Source organism: Opisthorchis viverrini, assembly GCF_000715545.1.
Source record: "Opisthorchis viverrini unplaced genomic scaffold opera_v5_9, whole genome shotgun sequence".
NCBI lineage: Eukaryota > Metazoa > Platyhelminthes > Trematoda > Opisthorchiida > Opisthorchiidae > Opisthorchis > Opisthorchis viverrini.
In genome coordinates, this window is record NW_008751665.1 from 2954640 (window position 1) to 2974917 (window position 20278).

The 20278-nt window shown below is 44.2% G+C and overlaps 2 protein-coding genes across 2 annotated transcripts in view; one reads left to right on the plus strand and one right to left on the minus strand.

Moving 5' to 3' along the window:
• Nucleotides 1-20278, minus strand: part of T265_00915 (hypothetical protein) — a gene marked incomplete at both ends in the record, with an annotated part of 141560 nt that overhangs the window by 64158 nt on the left and 57124 nt on the right. Inside the window, 10 exons of the mRNA XM_009164810.1 lie at nt 243-424; nt 2799-2961; nt 5918-6036; nt 6380-6727; nt 7631-7765; nt 11767-11922; nt 13667-13788; nt 15138-15291; nt 18167-18231; nt 18745-19045. Of these exons, the coding sequence (XP_009163074.1) occupies nt 243-424; nt 2799-2961; nt 5918-6036; nt 6380-6727; nt 7631-7765; nt 11767-11922; nt 13667-13788; nt 15138-15291; nt 18167-18231; nt 18745-19045 (1745 nt within the window). The remainder of the gene's footprint in view (nt 1-242; nt 425-2798; nt 2962-5917; nt 6037-6379; nt 6728-7630; nt 7766-11766; nt 11923-13666; nt 13789-15137; nt 15292-18166; nt 18232-18744; nt 19046-20278) is intronic.
• T265_00916 (hypothetical protein) overlaps nt 262-20278 on the plus strand; it is a gene marked incomplete at both ends in the record, with an annotated part of 27662 nt that continues 7645 nt past the window's right edge. Inside the window, 3 exons of the mRNA XM_009164811.1 lie at nt 262-440; nt 12773-12983; nt 18756-18888. Of these exons, the coding sequence (XP_009163075.1) occupies nt 262-440; nt 12773-12983; nt 18756-18888 (523 nt within the window). The remainder of the gene's footprint in view (nt 441-12772; nt 12984-18755; nt 18889-20278) is intronic.

The window sequence follows — 20278 nt, forward strand, 5'->3', positions numbered from 1 at the left end:
AAGTCCTCTGAATCCGCTGCTCAGAAAATTGCATCTGACGATACACAAGGTTGGCGTACTTGAGGAAGTTAGAAGGCGAGCGAGTATACTACACCTAGGTAGTGGTTTCTAAATTTCCCAATGGCCAAGCGACCAATGAAGCTAGTGATTTTAAGCACAAAGCGGAAAATTCGGATCGATATCTCGGGCCCAGCAAACATTCATAGCTCTGGTAATACCAGAGAACCATAAAAGATACATACCTGTGTTTCGCTCGAAGAAATGTTTGCTCGAGAAAAGCGTTTCGGATCGATAAGTTCACCATCTTTGAACCATTCAACCTGGGCTCTGGGTGAAGCATCCCAATCGCAGAACAGTCTTGTGCTGGCATCTTGGAGTACAGGCCTTGGGTTTTTCCCTTCAGGTCCAGTAATCACAGGGGCATCTGGAAAGAAGGAGGGGTAAATTTAGGTGACACAGCCGTTTTGCTCTGCGACGACTTGGTCAGTTCAAATGATATCATTGCTTCAGGCGACTGCCCCCATGAAAGATATTGGTGTGCTCACGACCAGGTCAGTTTGAGTGGGGATTAATGAAGGTATTTGGAATGCATGTGGCAATTCAAATCACCCACCGATGAGAGTAGTTTTCTGGCTCGGGTTTCTTCAAATGGAGAACTCTAATCAGGGCTTTAATCCGCTCTCAAAAGATGATTGTGCCGACTGTAGGGTGGCTAGTTGCGCACCGGTAGTCCACTTACATCTGTTCTGCGGACGGTAGAGAGCGAAAAACCTCGGAGTAAAACGATACTTGTCTAGCTAGACAGACACATCCACTGTGGCGAGTTTTCAGCCAATAGCCCATCGTTCGATTACATGATGGGCAACTTTTCGATTATTTGAAAAATTTAGTTCCATGTTTCACCCTATTGAAGAGATTCACTACCGGGATGCGCCAGTATCACCTGATTTCATCCGTCATGTTTATCTTAATACAGATTGTGCTTTTCCGGCCTAACAGAACAACGTATCCAGATCGGCTTCTTTCGAACTCCGTAATACCACTGTCTAGGAATCCAAGGAAATTGCATTAGTTCTGACGACAGTGTGACAGAATCTTACAGATCATAACTGTGTTTACGGAACTATGTCACTTGTGCATCAAAATGGCATACCACTAAGAGGACACTCATATCAGACTACAGTGCCCCCGTATTGTTGTACGGCTGTGAAACTTGGTCACTTCAGGTGGAAGATCCGTGACCTCTTCAGATCTTTGACCACCGATGCCTCAGAGCTATAGCTGGAATAGGTTGGAATGAGAGAATTCGCAATGAGAAGGTCTCTGGTGACGCAGATGGTGCTTCACTGATAGAATAATTTCAGCACTGCAAGCTAATACGGCTGAGCCATGTGTCATGATGGCCAGTTGCCGCGCTTACTACGAATTATCAGAAACCTAAAAGTGGACTGAATATGATTTGGCAGAGGAAACTGAACAATATTATCCAGTGTTGTGACACTGCTGGGGCTGTTAGCTTTCCTAAAATGGGGTTAATATGCCCCTTTCCGTTCTTGACTGGAGAAAGTGAATGATATGCCGCCTAACCGATGCCAGTGGCGTTCATGCTATTAGCATCTATTAGACTGTCTGACAGTCTGGGAGCTGTAGGTTCTTCGAACGTCTCAATTATCTTCACGATAGAGAAGCACATCGCTGTCAAGTATGTGGTCACAATCCAGTCTTTGAAAAAAGTCCAAAAAGCAATATAATCTGTTAGACTAGCTTTTCAGTAAATTCATCCTAAATGGCTTGCTTTCACTAAATTTCGAAAAGTTAATAAAATTTTCCCAAAAAACAAATGATGGGATTTGCACCCTCCACGATTTAAAAGAAGACGATATCCAGAAGAACTGACTTTGGTAACCTCTTTGGCCTGCCTTGGACGGAAAAGCACCAAGTGCCTGCTCGTTTTCATCTCCGTCCATGTTGATCGCGTGCTTTCAAGTAACCTACCATGTTTCGCTCGAATCGCCACATTCATACCAACGAATTTCTTAAAATTCATAAATTTGGAACCTCCTATTTTGAGCGTGCTAGTAAGGCGAAGAGGCAAGGAGTTGAGGTTTTCTGCTACAACGCCTTCATTGTCCTTTACAATATGAAGGCTAGCCTATATCAACAATTGTCAACAGTTGACTGCCTGTGTTGGGCTAACGCTACCACAGGGGGTTTTATGGAAACTGGCCGAAACCCGTAGGTTGATTTAGTGCTTGTTTAAGGAAGGATCCTCCTTGATGACATTTCACAGTATCCAGTAGGCCACTATCACAGTTGGTCACATTCGGCACTCTACTGGGGGATCATAACATGATGGCGCTAGACAGCGAAAGTAAAAACTTGTGACCTGTCGCGTCATCTAACAGCACACGGCTATTTCTACCCTTTGGGTCCGTATAAAACTTATCCAACCGATATTAGGACATATTACCTAACCACGTGGCTACCTGGTTTGTATTTGGATTGCTTTTCTGGCACTATCATTGATAACCAGGAAAAGCTTTTCGCTGCCACCGACTTTACAACATCTCCGCTACTGTCAGAGAGGACGAAGTAAGAGAATAAATTAAGAAGAGCCACATGTACTTTCGACTGAATTAGGCTAGTCTCTGGTTTACTTGATGCACTGCGGTCAGCCCCCTGCCATTCTCAACCGTTCTGTCTAGGCGGAGACAGATGGATAATTAAAAAAAAACGTAGCAGGTCCTCATCTACATTGAAAAAACCTTGTTTTTACGCTATCAACCGTGCAAACTTACAGACAAGCGTCGGGTCAAAGATCTTGCGGACCTCTCCTGCCTTATTTTTGGCCACACAGGCGTAGCGAGTGATAAGACCGTAGTCCACATTCGGTAAATACAACTGACGCCCGTCGTAACGTTCTTGAATGTTCCGATCACCTGGTCCACTTGTTGGCAGGTCCTGTATTGTACAAAAAGGGGTGCAATTTAGCACTGGTCAGTGATGTTCACATAGGCTATGTGAGGCGACAGATTTCCATGGGTTTGTAAAACGAGTCAACAAAGGTGTATTTATGGTTAGGATGAGAGCCTGACTGGATCCGGTCTTGAATAGCTACTGACTTACTTCGTTTATTCTTATGCCACGAAGCTAAAAATATCTAGAGGCTAAGTGTAGAAATGTGAAAGATTTTGAGTAGAATGGTGGGCAGAAAACTATGCGTCCATTTAGTGACTAAAACTCGTGAACTGAGGTAGCATTGGATGACACTCAGTACTTCTCCAAGAGGATAATTCAAGCATTTTTTGATCTAATGATAGTATAAAGAAACCCGATCATTTTTCAATTGTGAATGCACCCCACTAGTAAAAAGCTGAAAAGCATTATAAAACTGTCATCCTTATAGGGAATTACCAGCAGTGCGCATCCCAAGAAATCCAGGTAGGGGTTTGCGAAACCGCGACCTCTGGGCCAGTAGTTCGAACACTTAACTTCTAAGAATGAAACGGCTTTTCAGAATAACTTAGTTTCACTTACAGGATGAAATCTAAACTGAACACTTGGTTCAGTTATGTCTTCTAAGCCCATACAACTGTCACTGGGTATATGGAGTCGTGAACTTCTTTGTGCTGCAGAAAACTTCCCAGTGTCAAATCGACAAATCCTTTCACATGAATGAAGCCAACCGTAGCAGAAAAGAAAGGACACTTCCAAATATATCACCTGCAAAAAACCATGTCCGTGGGGATAAGGCACCAAACACAGGGATCCCTTCAATCGGTCCGCATGTTCCCTCACTCTGAGGTAAGTGCCTCTTCCGTCTTGGTCCCGCGGAATTTACTGCTGGATTGCTGAGCGAGAGGTAAAAATTGGAGACCAGAATTTTTCAGAAGTCAGGAAATGCGGTCACGGCCGTTTAGCTCTGGTAATCCAGAATGTTCGAACATCCAGCTCCTCGTTGATGAACAACCTGGTTTCGTGCAATCTGGTTTCAAGTAGAACATAAGGTTGACGGAAACCCGGGGATTGCGCCTACCTGATGAGCCCCAAGAAGGGCGAAACCGGTCGTTGGCTGTCGACGGATTTCCAGCAACCCTATGAGTAGTGCATTACAAATATAAACCTGGTTCCGTGTTGGTATTCAGGCCACTCATCTGTATGTTTGCCCTTGTGCGAAGACTACCATTATTAGGGTTGTCTTTGTGTTTCTTGAGGTGTTTCCCATTGCTACCGACAAAATCTACTCCGATGAAAGAGTAGTGCATACAAATATAAACCTGGTTCCGTGTTGGTATTCAGGCCACTCATCTGTATGTTTGCCCTTGTGCGAAGACTACCATTATTAGGGTTGTCTTTGTGTTTCTTGAGGTGTTTCCCATTGCTACCGACAAAATCTACTCCGATGAAACCCATCTCCAAACAAGGATCGTCTCACCTAACGACAGGCTCCTATCTTCCACCGGGACCGCATGTGCGTTACCATTAGGACCAGTCAAGGATTTGCGTTCACTCTGTTCCCAGTTTTTCACTTTCCTCTCACGTTCACGCAATTCCACAGCAGCCATTACGTGTATGTTTCAATGGGGTGTGTTTTCGACATGAAAACTGTCTCCCATATTCAAAGTCTATTAAATTCGCATCCGTACGCTTTGGCAAGAGGGCGGTTTCACGTTTCTTATTTCTGAAGTGCAGTATCGTTGGAGGACAGCCTATCACACCTCAGCTGGCGTACGGTTGCCAATCTTCGGCCGTCAAAACTTGTCATGGTTCCACTATCGGCAGCTACACACACACACACTGAGATACTCGCCGTTTTTACCCGTTTCGTTAGAACTGTGCGCTGCGAACTGTGTGTACAATCGCTGTCTACCTAATTTGGTAGCAAAAGTTTGGAGGGACAGAAAGTTTGATGGTGCAACTGTTTTGGGGAGATGGTACGGATGTCGAATGGAGTCCTTCTATCAGCTTTTTACCCGTTTCGTTAGAACTGTGCGCTGCGAACTGTGTGTACAATCGCTGTCTACCTAATTTGGTAGCAAAAGTTTGGAGGGACAGAAAGTTTGATGGTGCAACTGTTTTGGGGAGATGGTACGGATGTCGAATGGAGTCCTTCTATCAGCTGATCAAAGTGGCACACCTACAAACCAGAAAAGTGGTGTTTCTGAAGTACGGTTACTTCAAACAACTGACGCAGACGCGGTCCAACGACCTAACACCTCCCGCGGTTAACAAAATTAATGCTCGCCGCTCAACGCTGCCAGCTGTTGTTGTGATTTAACACCCCCGGTGTTTCGACACTCACTGATTGTCCCCAAAAATTAGACCAGCTGTCGCCCATTAGCTGTGGGAGCCAGGTTGTTATGATCTTTGTGTCACATGTGCTCACAGGGGGATTTCTTAGGTGATTTAGAAGGATCCATTCTTACATGGTCACGAAAACATTGACAAGCATTGAGAATCCTTTGAATATTTTCATACTCCCCAAGCCAGTTATTCTATCTGTAATTTGGGTATGATACAATGCATTTCCTGGACAAAATGGTCGGCCAACTCAAGACAGATCAATCAAATACTGCATTAAAATACTGTGAGTAGTGATTATGACGTCGGATGTTACGCGTTGGAGTCGGATAGACTAACGGTGCATAATTTTCCACTGACATTTTCTTCTGTGGACTAAATCAGCCAAGCAACGACCTCAAAAGTGTTTGGTTCTCGGATCCGGGATTCATATCTTTTCGAGGTGCGATTGCAGTGCGAAGAATTCCGCCTCATCAAAACTGCTTCCTTGATGGATTAGTCTGTTTTGGGGAAGGGGTTAACCAGTGCCGGGATTACTGAACTGTTTTCTGAAAAAAAGAAAGTGAAATAGGGAATCAAGAACGCATTTTGGGACACCATATAGCCACCAACTCACGTATTCCCATCGAATTGTTGGCTCCGGATTTCCCGATACATTGCACCAGAGATGGCTCGGTTTTCCGCGTTCGAAAATCGGCGTCTCATGGTCCTTTCCATCAGTGATGCTAGGTGCAGCTATGGAATAAAAGCAACGAAACTTTATGCAGTTCATTCGTTAGTTCCGGTGGGTTTTTAAAATCCATATCTTATCGTTTTCTTTTCCCACTACGACTAACGGGAGTTGTGCAATGGGGGAATGACGTAGCACCTTCAAAGGCGTCCCACGCAGGACAAAACCTCACGTAAAGGGAGTACGTGTGCCCAGAATGGTGAAACTAATCCTAAGAGTGCTTTAATTCATTCGGAATGGAACATCCCGGTGGTCTTCAATGATGAACAAAAGTAGGCGAACGGCAAACAATGACCCCTAGCCCAAAATTTGCATTGATCGGATGAACTAAGACTCCTGTGGACTTACCGGACACCGACACGGTAATCTCCAGACGATCCTCACCAACAATATTACTCGCAACACAAGTGTAACGCCCAGCTTCATGCGTTTGAATGTCTCGAACCAACAGTAGACGGCCGTTGTCGTGGATAGAGTACCTGCTGCTTATCCCGCTTGTATTTGTTCTTACGGTAGACGAATCCACGACCTCATTGCCCAAGGCCAGGACGTGCATTGTTAATGGCGTGTCATCCTTCAGCCACTGGTACACGGGTTCCGGGTTGGCTGTTGCAAGGCACTGAAGTCTTAGTTCTGTTCCTTCGTTTACGTTAACAAATTGTGCACTTGAAGAATGCTTTAGGATTCCTGGGGAGGCTGAAGTAAGAATGGTGAAGATGGCAAGTGAGGGTAGCAAGTACGAACTGCATCACAAAGAACACAAGGGTTTATTCATTCCAGTTACTTTGATTAATGCACTCGCCGGAACATTCGTTGATGATTGTGGTTAAACACAAATGGCAGCCCAACAAACATGTTTGCAAGAAAACACAACAGAATCAGCGACAATGGTAACCAGGTGATGAATATTCTAGTCAATGCCGTGAAAAACTGCACCATCTTAACCACTTGACCGCAAAGTTATGAAACCGTTCCGGTCGAGACTAAACCAAATAGTCCACCATGTACATACATGTTCTTATGTATGTGGACAGACTTAATTGATCGGAATCGGTTTTTGGAGTCGAACCCCAAACTCCTCGCCCGTCAGACTAATTAGGCTACCGCGGAAGCAGGTTTACGTCACGCGGATGCAATCAGAATGCTTGCAGCAAGAGGAGGAGTTTTCGGCAACCCTGTGAGTAGTGCGTTACAAAAATATATACGTATCGCGACATCTCAAATATCAAAGCGACTGGAAAATGAGGCGGCCTGGTACAGCACATTCAGCTGCCTGGAAACATCAAAACCGAGAGATTCAGCTGGGTCTCAGGTGCGTCTCTCGCAAAAGCAAATTTGTTTACCAGTGCGTGTATTTCGCTAAGAATGTTTGCAGATTTGCCACACGTCTAGTTGCATACGTGTGCCTCTGGCCGCTATCCATGTTAGTTGAGCTGTTCGTCAGAGGTCACGAGGTAGAATCTCATTCATCAATCTGTGTGGCTGCATTCCACTCAGGTTTATTCAAATCCCTGTGGCTTCTACAGAGATGATCTCTTCAATCATGAAGATAGGACTGCTCAACCAACAACAACACCGATCACTTTGAGGCACACTTACACGTTACTTCCAATGTGTATCGATAATTCCATGACCCCGGAATGTTGACTGCCACACATTTGAATTCACCCTGGTCTTCCAAATTCACGTTGAAGAGCGTAAGCGTCGAGCCATCCGGACTGACGGTGAACCGATCTAAAATAACCAAGGGTGGAAGACGAATCACTACACGAGTCAATATAATAAAAAAACAGTTTACTCACAGATACCCTAGGCGATTGATGTATTTACATCTTATCAAGAAGTTTGAAAATAACAAGGCAGAGTCAGTCAATATGCAAAAAAGAATAACTTTTAGAATATGAGGGAACGGATCGATCATATACACATTCGGGATTTACCAATGCCGTAAAGTTTCACCACAAACTTCACTAAATTAATATTACAGAACTCCTAATTTGAAGGCGCTCCAAGATTTTTGAATTCGAATTCGCCTTTTTCAGTAAGCACCACCCTATCTGGAATGGTCCCGGAGAACTATTGTTTATACATTTCATTGTTACTTTTCGAAAATTTTTGTGACAATCGGTGGATTCATTGCTGGGCAACGTTTCGCTTTTGACACAAAAGCTTTGTCAGGCCAAGAGACAGTGTGGCTGTCAATCGTTAGCATAAACGGGGGTGGGGGTGGAAATCCTGACCCGACCAAAGTTCACAGCATCCCTCTTACACTAGCTCATCCACACAGACGGACAGAAAGTTAAAACGACGTCCATGAAGGATCATCAAGTGGACCGATTCAGAAGAACTAGACCCTAGGCTGGACCCAAACACGTAGGTTTCCCCATCAGTGCAACACTTGTTCACGCACCCTAACGCACAAGAATCCCTCGACCGACACCCAACAGAGATTTAGCTTGACTTAGCCGATTGGTTCTCCTTCCGCCTTAAATCTCGACCGACTTCGGAACTTAGTCACTTGGCCTGACGAAGCTTTTGTGTCAAAAGCGTCCAATAAATCACCAACTGTCACCAAACTTTTTCGAAAACTATGACGACTCAGTCGGTTCCAAGCATTTTTCATCTGATTGAACACATTCTTACTTGTTTAAGTTTTCTTGGAGTTTTCTTGGTTTCCGTAGGCGTAGCAGTAAGTTGCCTTCAAAACATGGGGAGGATAACTCTGGGTCACGGCTTGCTCTTCAGAGGGAGTAATTCAGTTGACGACATTAACGGACTCTGACCGAATTCGCTCGTTACACTGCTCATATTCAAAGTAGTCCACAACAGAATCTGTGCCTGACCAACCATTAGTTTTTGCACAACCGAGAACACTGTTCATAAGCCTCTACCTGATTTTAAAACTAGCGTTTTGAAATTGGTTTCAGGGTTTTGCTTGCTACCCATGTCGGCTGATAGGGTCTTGTTGGAGAAGTTGCTTGGTGTGCTGGTCAAATGATGAACTGGTATGTATGCTGTCAATTTCTCTCCAAATTATCCGGATGTGTTTTCAAAGGCGACAACACCTCAACACTCCTGTAGACAGAAAGAACCGAATCTCCAACACGTACGCATTTCCTCAACGGTGGATTATTTAAAGTAAGTTTCCAAAGTGGTCCGAGAAGTAATCACTAGCATCAGTGCTGGACTTGGGGTTATCAGGTGATTTTGAAGATCGATATAGCGTCTACTGATAAACTGAAAGTTTTATTGGATTGATTAAACGCCAACGGTATATGCGCCTCATTCCCATTAGTGGTACCTTCTCTCTTGGGTAGTGGGGAATCCAATCGGATTAGAAACTGCCGTATCACCCGGCAGCGCTAATGGATGCGCTGCCTGTTCCGAAAATGCCTAATAACTGAGGGGTAGACCCGAGAAGTCTACATTAGTGTATTTATTGTCCCCCTTCTTCGAAGAGAATTCACCCTTCGAAAAGAATTCACTGCCCTCAGTAGTCTGTTTCCATTTGTTAGGGGCGAGTCGGCTATGACATTATTCAACCGAATGTGTTGCACGGAAAGCCTGCCATGCTTCGCATAAGGTTGCTGAGCATCGTGTCCGATCTTTGCGCACATGCCACTGAAGAATAGTACAAATGACGGCTGAGTATCTCGTTAACACCAATGTGATTTGCATCATCATCATCATCATCATCATCATCATCATCATCATCATCATCATCATCATCATCATCCCAATAATAATAATAATCATCATCATCATCGTCATCATCATCGACAGCATGACATCAGTGTTCAACACCGATGCTTCACTGCCGTAGCTGATCAAACTAGCCTACAACAAATCATCAGGGTATATTTGAAGCAGCGATCGATTGCTTAATTGATTCACAGTAAGTAAAGCACACTGGCTTTATTGATATGGCAGACGACCGGGTTTATTTAAATGCCTTATTGTAAAGAAAAGAGTAAAGGTGAACGTGGAAGGGACTCAGCACTAGCTTAACACAATCATTCCGAGGTTCCTATACCTCCGGACATTCACTCAGGCGATCTGGATAGAAACTGACAACAAGATCGCCACTGACATCGGTTGGCAGTCACATCTTGTAGTGTCTCCAACTAGGCGCAGTGAGGATCACGCGGTCCCCATCCTGGAAGGTGAGTAGCACCGGCAGTAGCCAAGCGTTTCGTGATCTCCTCCATACTCCTCTGCCAAGTCAAGAGTTGGCCACCTCTCTGTTTACGCCACTCTGAAACAGCACTCTCTTCGGCAAACGATGGTTCGGCATCCGCATCACATGCCGCAGCCAACACAGCTTCCGCTGCTGGACACGTTCTTCAATGTAAACACCCGTCGCACAACCGAAAACGCGCTTTCTAACTGCGGATTCGCATACAGTAGAACATGAGGTTGACAAAACTGGGGGACTGCGTCTATCAGACGAGTCCTAAAAAGTTAGCGGGTTTTCCGGGCTTATCAGCAATCTAGAAGGTAGCGTGCTATGCCCAGAGAATTTTAAGGGTTGTTTACACAAGCGAAAACCTTCCATGTATGGTTACCACTGGTAGTAGAGGTAAATCTTCCAGCTTATTAGTGTAAAATCGACTTGTTATCTCAACCTAACTGGAAACAACAAATTAGCAGGATAAGGTGAAAACCGTTCTCAGAAAATAGTATAGTTTTGAGGGTTTGTACAACTATTCATAGTCGGAATTATGAACCCAGTTATTGTGAAACTCAGTAGTGTGTCTAAAGCATTTTACAAAGCATGTCCCAACTATGGAGAGTATAAAAAACAAACATTTGTGCCCACTTCGCTCTTGTTCCAGCACTTTTCTTTCCCATGCGCAACGTTTGTTCTGATTGGTTTGCATTGAACGGGATCCAAGTTTGTTTCATTACAGAGCTCACTGGCAATGCATGTCGAAAGGTGCGCCGGAATTCGAACCTCGGGTATCTGAGATATGCACAAGTTGTATGTTCCTATCACCCCGTTTACACACGCTGAACACGTAGATTATCTTTGACCAGTCAAAGATGCTCATGATTGTGGTCGGTTTTTGCCCGCCAGTGTTAGTACGTGACTGGATAACTGACCTGGCTGCCTATGCGCCCTCTAACAGCCACTGTATATGAACTTATTAATTTGTTTGTTTGTCAGATGGCAGAAGTTTGGATGGCACTCAAAGAAGGTGAACAATATATCGGACCAACGTAACACGTTGTAGTCTTACGCAAATGAGTGTCTTCTGCTGTGTTGAGCTCTTTGTACCGAGTTTCTCCGTGGCTGGAAGCAGGCATCTCTTGACTGGATGCTTACGAAAGCATTTGCACGACTGCCCTGTTTGTCTGGGTTTCGAAACCCGGCGCGTGACTGATGGCCCGCTAACGGGATTAGAAATCGGAAAAATCCGCTTCCTTTGGCGGAGACAGCTGATGTACCAAACACAGTTTGGTTACGCCTCAAAAGAAGCCTTCTTGCTTTGAAGTTACGTTGACTTCACACGCATGAGTGGCGCACCGTTCTGGTATAGAGGTGTGGCTTATTAGTCATGGAGCTTAATTTCCAGAAAGCAACCTCTTGGCCAGAAACGATGCAACAAGTTTCAGTGAGACGAAACTCGTTTCCGGGTTTGTTCGTAAAAAGTACTACTAGTCATGAAAAAAGGATACGTGCACGGAAACATTTCAACTTTCAGCAACAATGGACCTAAATCATAAGGGCACACCTTGTGGCATTACACTGAAGATGTCTTTCTCATCCTTGAGCCACTTGATCTGAGCTGGTGGATTAGAGCTCATGATACAGGTGAACGTGATATTTCCACCCATCCGGGTCGTTTTGACCGTGAGGTTTTGTTGAAGCTGCTGACTGTCCGTGGGTTCTGTAGAAAGAATTCACAAGAAACAAAAACGTAAACAGTACACCTGCTTTTGGTAAATTCGAACACGGAGAAGATTCACACTCATACGTGTGACTAAAAGGGCTCATGAAAAACATCAAGCGATACATGAGAGCACAACAAAAAACTACAGTCAAGTTTTCTGCTTCTTGCAGTAACATTTTCTAGTTACACTACTCATTAGTGGCTTCTGTCAGCGGAATCACCTTGACTCTGAAGAAGACCAGACATGGCTATTTGCACACAGACTGGACGGAATATTGGTAGCCAAAAGCCACCTGATCAACAACTAATAGACTAGACGGAGCAACACTCAAGTTGAGGGCACCCTCATCAACTCAAACTCAGTTGTTCTATCAGCACAGGCATTCCTTTTTCACTCAGTCATTCAAGGCTATTCAGAAAACACAAACTACTTTTTACCAGGTAGTAGTCATGCGCAGAAAACTGCTGTTAATTTTTCCTCTGTTTTTTTCAAGGTTGAGTTGGCTTGAATTGGCTATTTCTTAGTGTTCCGTATATTACCAGAAATCTTAAGTAACACCATCCGATTTGGGCCAAATGCATACTGGTGCCGCGCCCCTTAGATAAATTAGATCGTCATTTTGGCTTAAGTATGGTAAGACTTGAAAAATACGAACGGCGCACGGTTGGGTTCAGTGCGTTTGAATTTCATCAGACAACCTTTATTCACGAAATCTATGAAAGCAGTTCGCAACTTGAACGGCAATTTGGTCGTAGAAAGTTTGTTTGCCTCATGCGTATGTGAAATCGTTGGAGTTGGGGATTCCCTCGAATACATCGTATTCGCTACGATTTTAATATTCTCCAGAAAATGCGCTGCGCAAAAGTTACTTCGATCCTTTGGTTTAGAAATATTCATTAGAGTTTTGGATTTAGCTGGTGGGAGAGGATCGCATAAAATCCGAAGGCAGTCAGCTGACTACCGGTTTCTCCCAGTTCCTCCGAGAGGCATCCCACAGGAATCTGTGGAGGCGAACTCTCCAATCTTATCTTTGCCCGGAAATTTCGCCAAGTTCAAAGTGCGTAGTTGAGCAACCCCAACTTTAGTTGCATCATATTGACCTAGAAAGTTTCTGGATCTCCCTTGCTTGGTAGCTATTCGATGGCACCTAACAACACCCCATTTATGATTTAAATTAAAAGGCCGTCTCCCATTTGACTTAATTACCGTTTTTCAGGGAAAGGACGAGTGAATTGGTGACCATGGAAATCTCTCCCATATTCAGGAGAAAAAATGGTTCAACTACGGGTTTAACTCCGGCTGAATAATGGAAGGCAACTAGTAGTAAACGAGAATGCATGAAAGCTTTAGGGCTACACAATCGTACAACCATCACTGAAAAGTTGCATATACAACACAATGTTTTTTTGGGTCGATAGGATTGTGAACGGCGTCGGGAAAGGCGCTTGGACATGTGTTGCTGATCAACAGTTGTCCGGTCTATTCAGTATGCGGCGTTTTAAGTTGAACTACTGACTTTGGATTAGAGGTTGGGTGGACTGGGGCTTCCTTATAGGTGCAATGGTCAGACCTAGGACCGATGATGACCCCATATATTATTGGTCCTTTGAGTTCGAACTGAACAACTCAGTATCAGGTCACGAACGCTAAATTACAGCACAGTGAAAACACTTCCATAGAAAGCAAGAATATTTGAGTGACAATAGCTAACTAGTTGGAAAATACTGCGGAATCACTCACCGAAAACGGTTAGTACCGTTGTTGCCCTTGCCGAACCTGCCTCGTTCTCTGCCACACAAGTATAGTCTCCACCTTGATGCGGCCGGGCAGATAGAAGCATGAGGTTTTTGGGACCTACCAGCCTGCGGCAGCAGCAAGACAAAGGAAAGGCAAAGGCATGCCCAGTTTTACTCACATCCTGATGGTATTTTGTACAAGTTTCCCTGATTCCTTGTTGTATTAAGCTCGCAAGTATACTGAACATCCACTTATCCATTAGTTGAGGTGGTTCAGCCAACCTGCAGTATTCAGCAAGCTCAACAAGCCAGATTCACTACACTTAAATTCGAAGGGTAGCGAAGAAGTTGGTTCGCGAGAATACAACTTACATTCCCCCACAGTACATGGTCAAATTCATACTAAAAGCCTGTACCATCTGTCACCGAACTACTACTCATTGTAATGGTAAGCAGTCGAGAAAGTGATGGAAGACGCCTTTGGTTCACGGTATTCCGGAGACGCTACTGTTCATGATTAGGGTTATGGTGGAACACACAGACATGACTCTGAGTGAGGATCTGTTCACTAGCATCATCGTTTAGCTGTAACAACTCCGCCGGTTCTTCGCTGTCGTGTCACTAGATGAAAGTACGAAAGCTGGCAAGTTACCCAAACCCAGATAGAGGTGGTCGAGATGCCGGGGTTGGTTCGAACCAAGGACCTTCCTGCAAGTAAGTTCGCGTCTCGGAAGCGAAACTATCCTCCTCAAAAGGTTGGCCTATTTTCAATTCGACGAGATTCTGAAAGAAGGCGTGGTAAAAAGCCTTTGTTCGTCTATCTAAGTTGTTTGCGCCTTTGGGCACGCTTTCGGTGCATATAACTACTTTGGATATGAATCGATTTCAACTGTTTAAGGACAGAGCTGCAACCGAATAATTCTCTGAAGAACTTCTCCTAAAAGTGAACGGTACTGAAATCGAGCCCGAACTATCGAATGCGGTTGCAAACGACGTTCACTCTTGTAAACCACCGTCTCTTACTGACCCATAAATTTATCAGCTAGAGAGTCAAGTGCAAGCACGTACTACTGGTAACAGTAAAAATAGTAGTGGTATTAGTAAAGTAATGGTAAAAAATAAGGACTATGACTACCGTGGTGATGATAAGCGAAAGGCGGGTAGAAGTAACCACAGTGTCCTTGAACAATGCTTCTCAGATCCAAATGTCCACGGGCAACATGCCTCTGTGGGATTTTCGATAGTTCGACCTGAACAAACTTGGTTATTCATACTTATAAACGGGTGGGTTCACCTGGACATAACGGTGGCATCTTACACCGTAACAGAAGACCTAAACCGGAAGAAAAACTCTGAAAACTGCCAAGATGCGTGCATCCAGTGCAAGTCAGATTGTTAGATGTTGCGTGCAATGAACTAATTAGCAAGTGTGCGCACCTTAGATGCCTTCAAAACCTATAGTGTACATTACTCACCGGTATCCGGATTGCTTATCCGGGTTCAGTGGTTGTCCATTGAAGTACCAAGTCACTCTCGGCGGTGGACTCCCACCTGCCTCACATGTTAGAGTGATCGTGTTGTTGACGAATACCACGGCCTTTTCATTGAAACCATCAATAAACGGTTTTTCTGTAACGAAGGTGAGTTAAAGTTTGAAATAGTTTCGAAACATGTTTCGCGGTGATCCCAAAAGGAGACCAACGCGATCGGAGGTATACAATCTATGACCGTCAGTTGCGCGCATGCATACGAAGCTATACCTCATGCGAGAAGTCACGTGGAATTATTCCGAGTCCGTATAAAAAATCTGACGGAGCCTTCGATGCCTAGCGGATTAGCAAAGCTTTGAAATTCTACTGTCGTGATCAAGAAGATTTACTAATTGTCAGAGCTACTGACTGACTCTTATTATTTGAGAACGAGAAGAAATCCTTAAAGACCCATAAGATTCACCGAAAATGGACAGAGGTCATCCACGATTTATGTGCCTACGAAAATCACACCCACGTCCCTACTTGGATCTGAACTTGCCGTTTTCGCTATGTGATCACGTGTGATCGGTAGTTGAGCTTAGCCCCACTGATGTCTTGCATCGCGGATCCCCAAACAAGATGATCTGAAACAACTTCAATCACCGAACGAATCCAAACTCCAGTCCATCATCCTGTAGAACTGAGTCCAGTTGAATTCGCCTGACTATCGGACAGTGGCTAAGTTACATGTTTCCCCCTTTGTAGGTAGATTTTTGGGAAAAATGGTCGAAACTAATGCAGTCACTGATACGGTGCAAGTTAATCACACAACTTATCAGTCACTCCTTACAGAACGGTTAAGTGTTCAAACTACACGGGAGGAATGATTGCGGCTCCGAGAATCCCCACTAGAGTTTCGTTAGATGCGCACTGCTGATGATTCTCATTCAGGATGAAACATCTGTACAATGACCGTACAGTCATTTGGCCTGGATGGATTTCCCTTACAGAACGAAATCTCGATGGATGGAAAAACAAGGAGGCATACGAACGATTCCAGTGGTTACTTTTGCGACTGGTTTAGACGAAAATACAACTGGCATTTTCAAAGTTTACCTGAGTGCGATGTTTTATCAGTCACTCCTTACAGAACGGTTAAGTGTTCAAACTACACGGGAGGAATGATTGCGGCTCCGAGAAATCCCCACTGAGTTTCGTTAGATGCGCACTGCTGATGATTCTCATTCAGGATGAAACATCTGTACAATGACCGTACAGTCATTTGGCCTGGATGGATTTCCCTTACAGAACGAAATCTCGATGGATGGAAAAACAAGGAGGCATACGAACGATTCCAGTGGTTACTTTTGCGACTGGTTTAGACGAAAATACAACTGGCATTTTCAAAGTTTACCTGAGTGCGATGTTTTCGATTTGCAATCGAACGACTCAGTAACTTAGGCGCACGGGGGAGCAAACCTTGTGGAATTTATCAAGGTCTTCTGGACGACGATGGCGTGACTTCAAAGAGTTTAGGTGACCGTTTTGCTGCGAACTGCAGCAAAGCGTGTATGAAGAAACTGTTCTTAGAGTGGTGTATGCGAACGCTGCTTACCACAGTGGTTATCATCTCCGGTAATTCGTGGAAAACAAACATCAGATCCACATATCCTATTATTCGACAATTTCAAGTTAAACATTTGAAGTTTTGCGACACTGGTTTTGAAGACTTTTGGTGATGTGTGTGCGTATTAGCAGCCGAAGCGTACATAACTTCGAAAATCAAATTTTATTACTGTTATTATGCTGATAGAGTGAATATGCTGACTGATTATTTTTAACGCAGCAGTGAACAGTTGATTACACAGTTTAGTAACACAAGGGCCGGCTTACTGTGGCTATTACCACCAGGAAGAAGTAAACTCTTGACTCACCGTCACCCACATGGTTGCGGAAATCACTTCAACAGTCTAAGATCGGTTTCAGTCTTCCTGGAGCTCGTCAGGCGAGCCTAGTTTTCGAGTTTTCATCAGTCTTATTTCCCTCCTTGTAAATTAGGATAACGTTGAAGGGCGACTCACCGGAGTATAAGTCGAAACGATCTTTTAGAATATAATGAGTAGTGAGCCAGTCAAACCAGTTTGATAACTCGAATATCGTTCCAAATGGAAAACAAGGCGGTCACTATGCAGTACGCTTTGTTGAAGTTAGGGATCGAGAGTTTCAACTTGTATTTAGCTGATCTTCTTCTAACATCTAGATGGGACTCATTCTATATGAGTTACGGGCAGTGTCTGACGGGACGGGCTGAAGACGGCTAAAGAGGCGTTCACTCTATGGGAGTTCAGTCTATAAGTTGGCCGTGTATTCATACTTCCTAAGATTGAGAGTTGTGACTTTCTTCGCGTTGAGTTTGCGTTTCATCACTTTTCCGGTTTATGGGAGAGTACCCCTGAGAGCTTAACTGTGGCAAAATTCTGCTATGATAAAACTGACCTGTTCCAGTTTTTGTATCACACTTCTGGTCTATTCATCTTGCGTTAGTGGTACTTGTGAAGTACATCCTGTTCATCTACGAACCCACTAGACATCGTTACTAAGAGGTATAGAACTCAGAATCAACTGTACTCGGGGTAAAACTGGATGTGATATTAGAATATTGTAGAATGTTTCTGAAAGACAATGGGTATACACAAGAAATTTCATGCAGTCTCTGAAGGACTAAAGGATTGAAATGTTATCATTTGTTTTTTAGAATCGTCTCAGAATCAGGAACATCAGAGGAACTACAAAGAGATATTACGGTGACATGCTACATCAATGGAGAAACAAATGAAATCAGGTGGAACAGAATGGACACAAATTACATAGAATTAAAGTAAGGCACACCAATTTGCCGTACTGCGACGCAATAACGCTGAGTCATATTAACCTGCTGGTACGTGGTTCTTAGAAAAACTGGAAAAGGCTGACCCCTATGGAGAGTTGAAATGTGTAATACTACTGATGAACAAGTTCAAGGTCAAACTTACCAAGGACGACGATTTCGTAGACAAGTTCAGTGGAACCGCCTTTGTTTGTGCCCAAACAGGTGTAACTAGGGGAAGCGGTTGGAAGCGACAGGGTGAGCAGAGAAAACACTTAATTTAGTTCCAGGTAACTCATGCTCAGGATTGGAACATTGCTATAATCGAGAAGCAAGTATTGGGACCCTACAGTATATCAAATTTCGTGATGAGGTTCATTTTTTGGCCAACCTCCGTTTGCATTAGGCTACAGAAAATGCTCAATAGGTGACCCTGAAGCTGTTTCTGTTGCCTGGACGGCTGGATCTGTTATCATCAAGTCGTTGAGGTTCCAGCCAAGCAGCAAAGTTTTGCCAGATTAACAGAAAAGCTAGTAACACCTATTGAACAAAATTCAGAGGGCCTGAACTGAGATGAAAGGATGTGTGGAATGCTGAGAAAGTAAATGGTATAACTACGGACAAGTTGAAGCCGGAAAAAGAGCAAAAAGTAGGCGAAGCATCTCATGACTTGACCTGTTAATATGCCCGTTTAGAATCCACAATGAGAAGACTTAAGTTGAAAGTTTCTCATTTCACACTTACTTTCCCTGAAGTTCCGGTGTCATTTCCATAATCACAATGTCCGTTTGTTCCGGACCCTTTGGTACCAGTTGGATGCCAAGATTGGATGCCATACCCTCCTGGATGGTGCCTTTTGTACTCAACGGCTGTCCGTTCCAATGCCACGTAAGTTTGGGTTCCGGATAGCCTTGCATTCCACACTGAATCTCTACACGATCTCCGGATTGGACAAGGAGACGCCGATAACTATCACCAGTTGTAATGGTTGGTGGAACTAGTGTTGAAAGGTGAGAATGGGAAACCAGCCTGTCAATAGCCATACCTTGAAATAAGTCTTTCTTTCGTGCACAAATATATAAACAGTCGAAGAAGGGAATTGTATTGATACTGATATTGATAAGGCTCGTCTCAGTTGGGTGAGAAGAACTTGACCTGACCCTGAACCATTTTAGTAATGAATGATAACTTAGTTGAATATAGGCTGTAACACGAAGTTGGGCGTGTTGAGTGAAGCTCATTAACATGTGGCGTACGAGAAATTCGGAAGCTTGAGCTGTTACCATGACCTGGCTCAATGAGTGGGGGTAAAATTGCTCTGTTGGTAGAGGATAGAATCAAGTGGATATTAGCTTATTGTTTGGGGCATCCTTTAGTTCTTTAGTGCTGCCGGCTACTTGTTTCAGTGATCCGTATGGAATGACTGTGAGGCATCACTTGTCTTGCATCCGAATTGGAATGTATCGCCCATGGAACACGAGGAGCCTCGATGGATCAGTTCGATTGGTCATTTCTGTGTTACCTCCATCACAAAAGAGCAGTGAACTTATGACGATATTGGGTGCTTTGCGATTAGTGGAAAATGCTTTTTTTATCCGCACAACATCACTGTTTGGATCTGTCAAGCTGACCTGAGGTTCCGCCGAGGTGGAAACAGCCATTCCATCTGAACATATTAAGTGCTTCAAAACTTAGTCACTAAAACAGCCTTGTTTTGACAGACAATGGGGCGTGGCATCCTTGCAGCCAGAAATATAATCATCTCAGTACATATCCTTTATGGATTTGGAAGAGACTTTCCCTCCCAGTAAACTCGTCAAACTCATTTTTACATCTGCTCATCAATACGGTCCTCATCCTCTGGTGAGACAACGTGAAGCAACCGAAAGAAAGCGGTCAACTTTGGGAGGAAATCTCTTCAGTCGGGGGGTTCACTTTAAAGAGATACTCCACTCCACCCCACCAACCAAACTAGTCTTTTCTGGGCAGTAGCCTCTTTAGAGCTAGGTGACGTTCGAGTTTAGGCGGTCATAATGAATAGAGTACGTAATCATCATTGTCAGCTGTAATAAGCGCGTACTCGTTGTATAGTGGTTGTAGCTGCCACAGTTTCGTTCACCGATGATTTCGGGGAGGGGTAGGTAGCTGCGCGTTGCAAGCGGGAGCTGATAAATTGGTGCACAAATCCAGCACTGTCAGTGGGCTGTCAAGTGGTGAGGGGGTTGGAAAAGGAGCTATGCATTGAAGGCAATAGCTTGGATGCACGAGCGCCATTGAG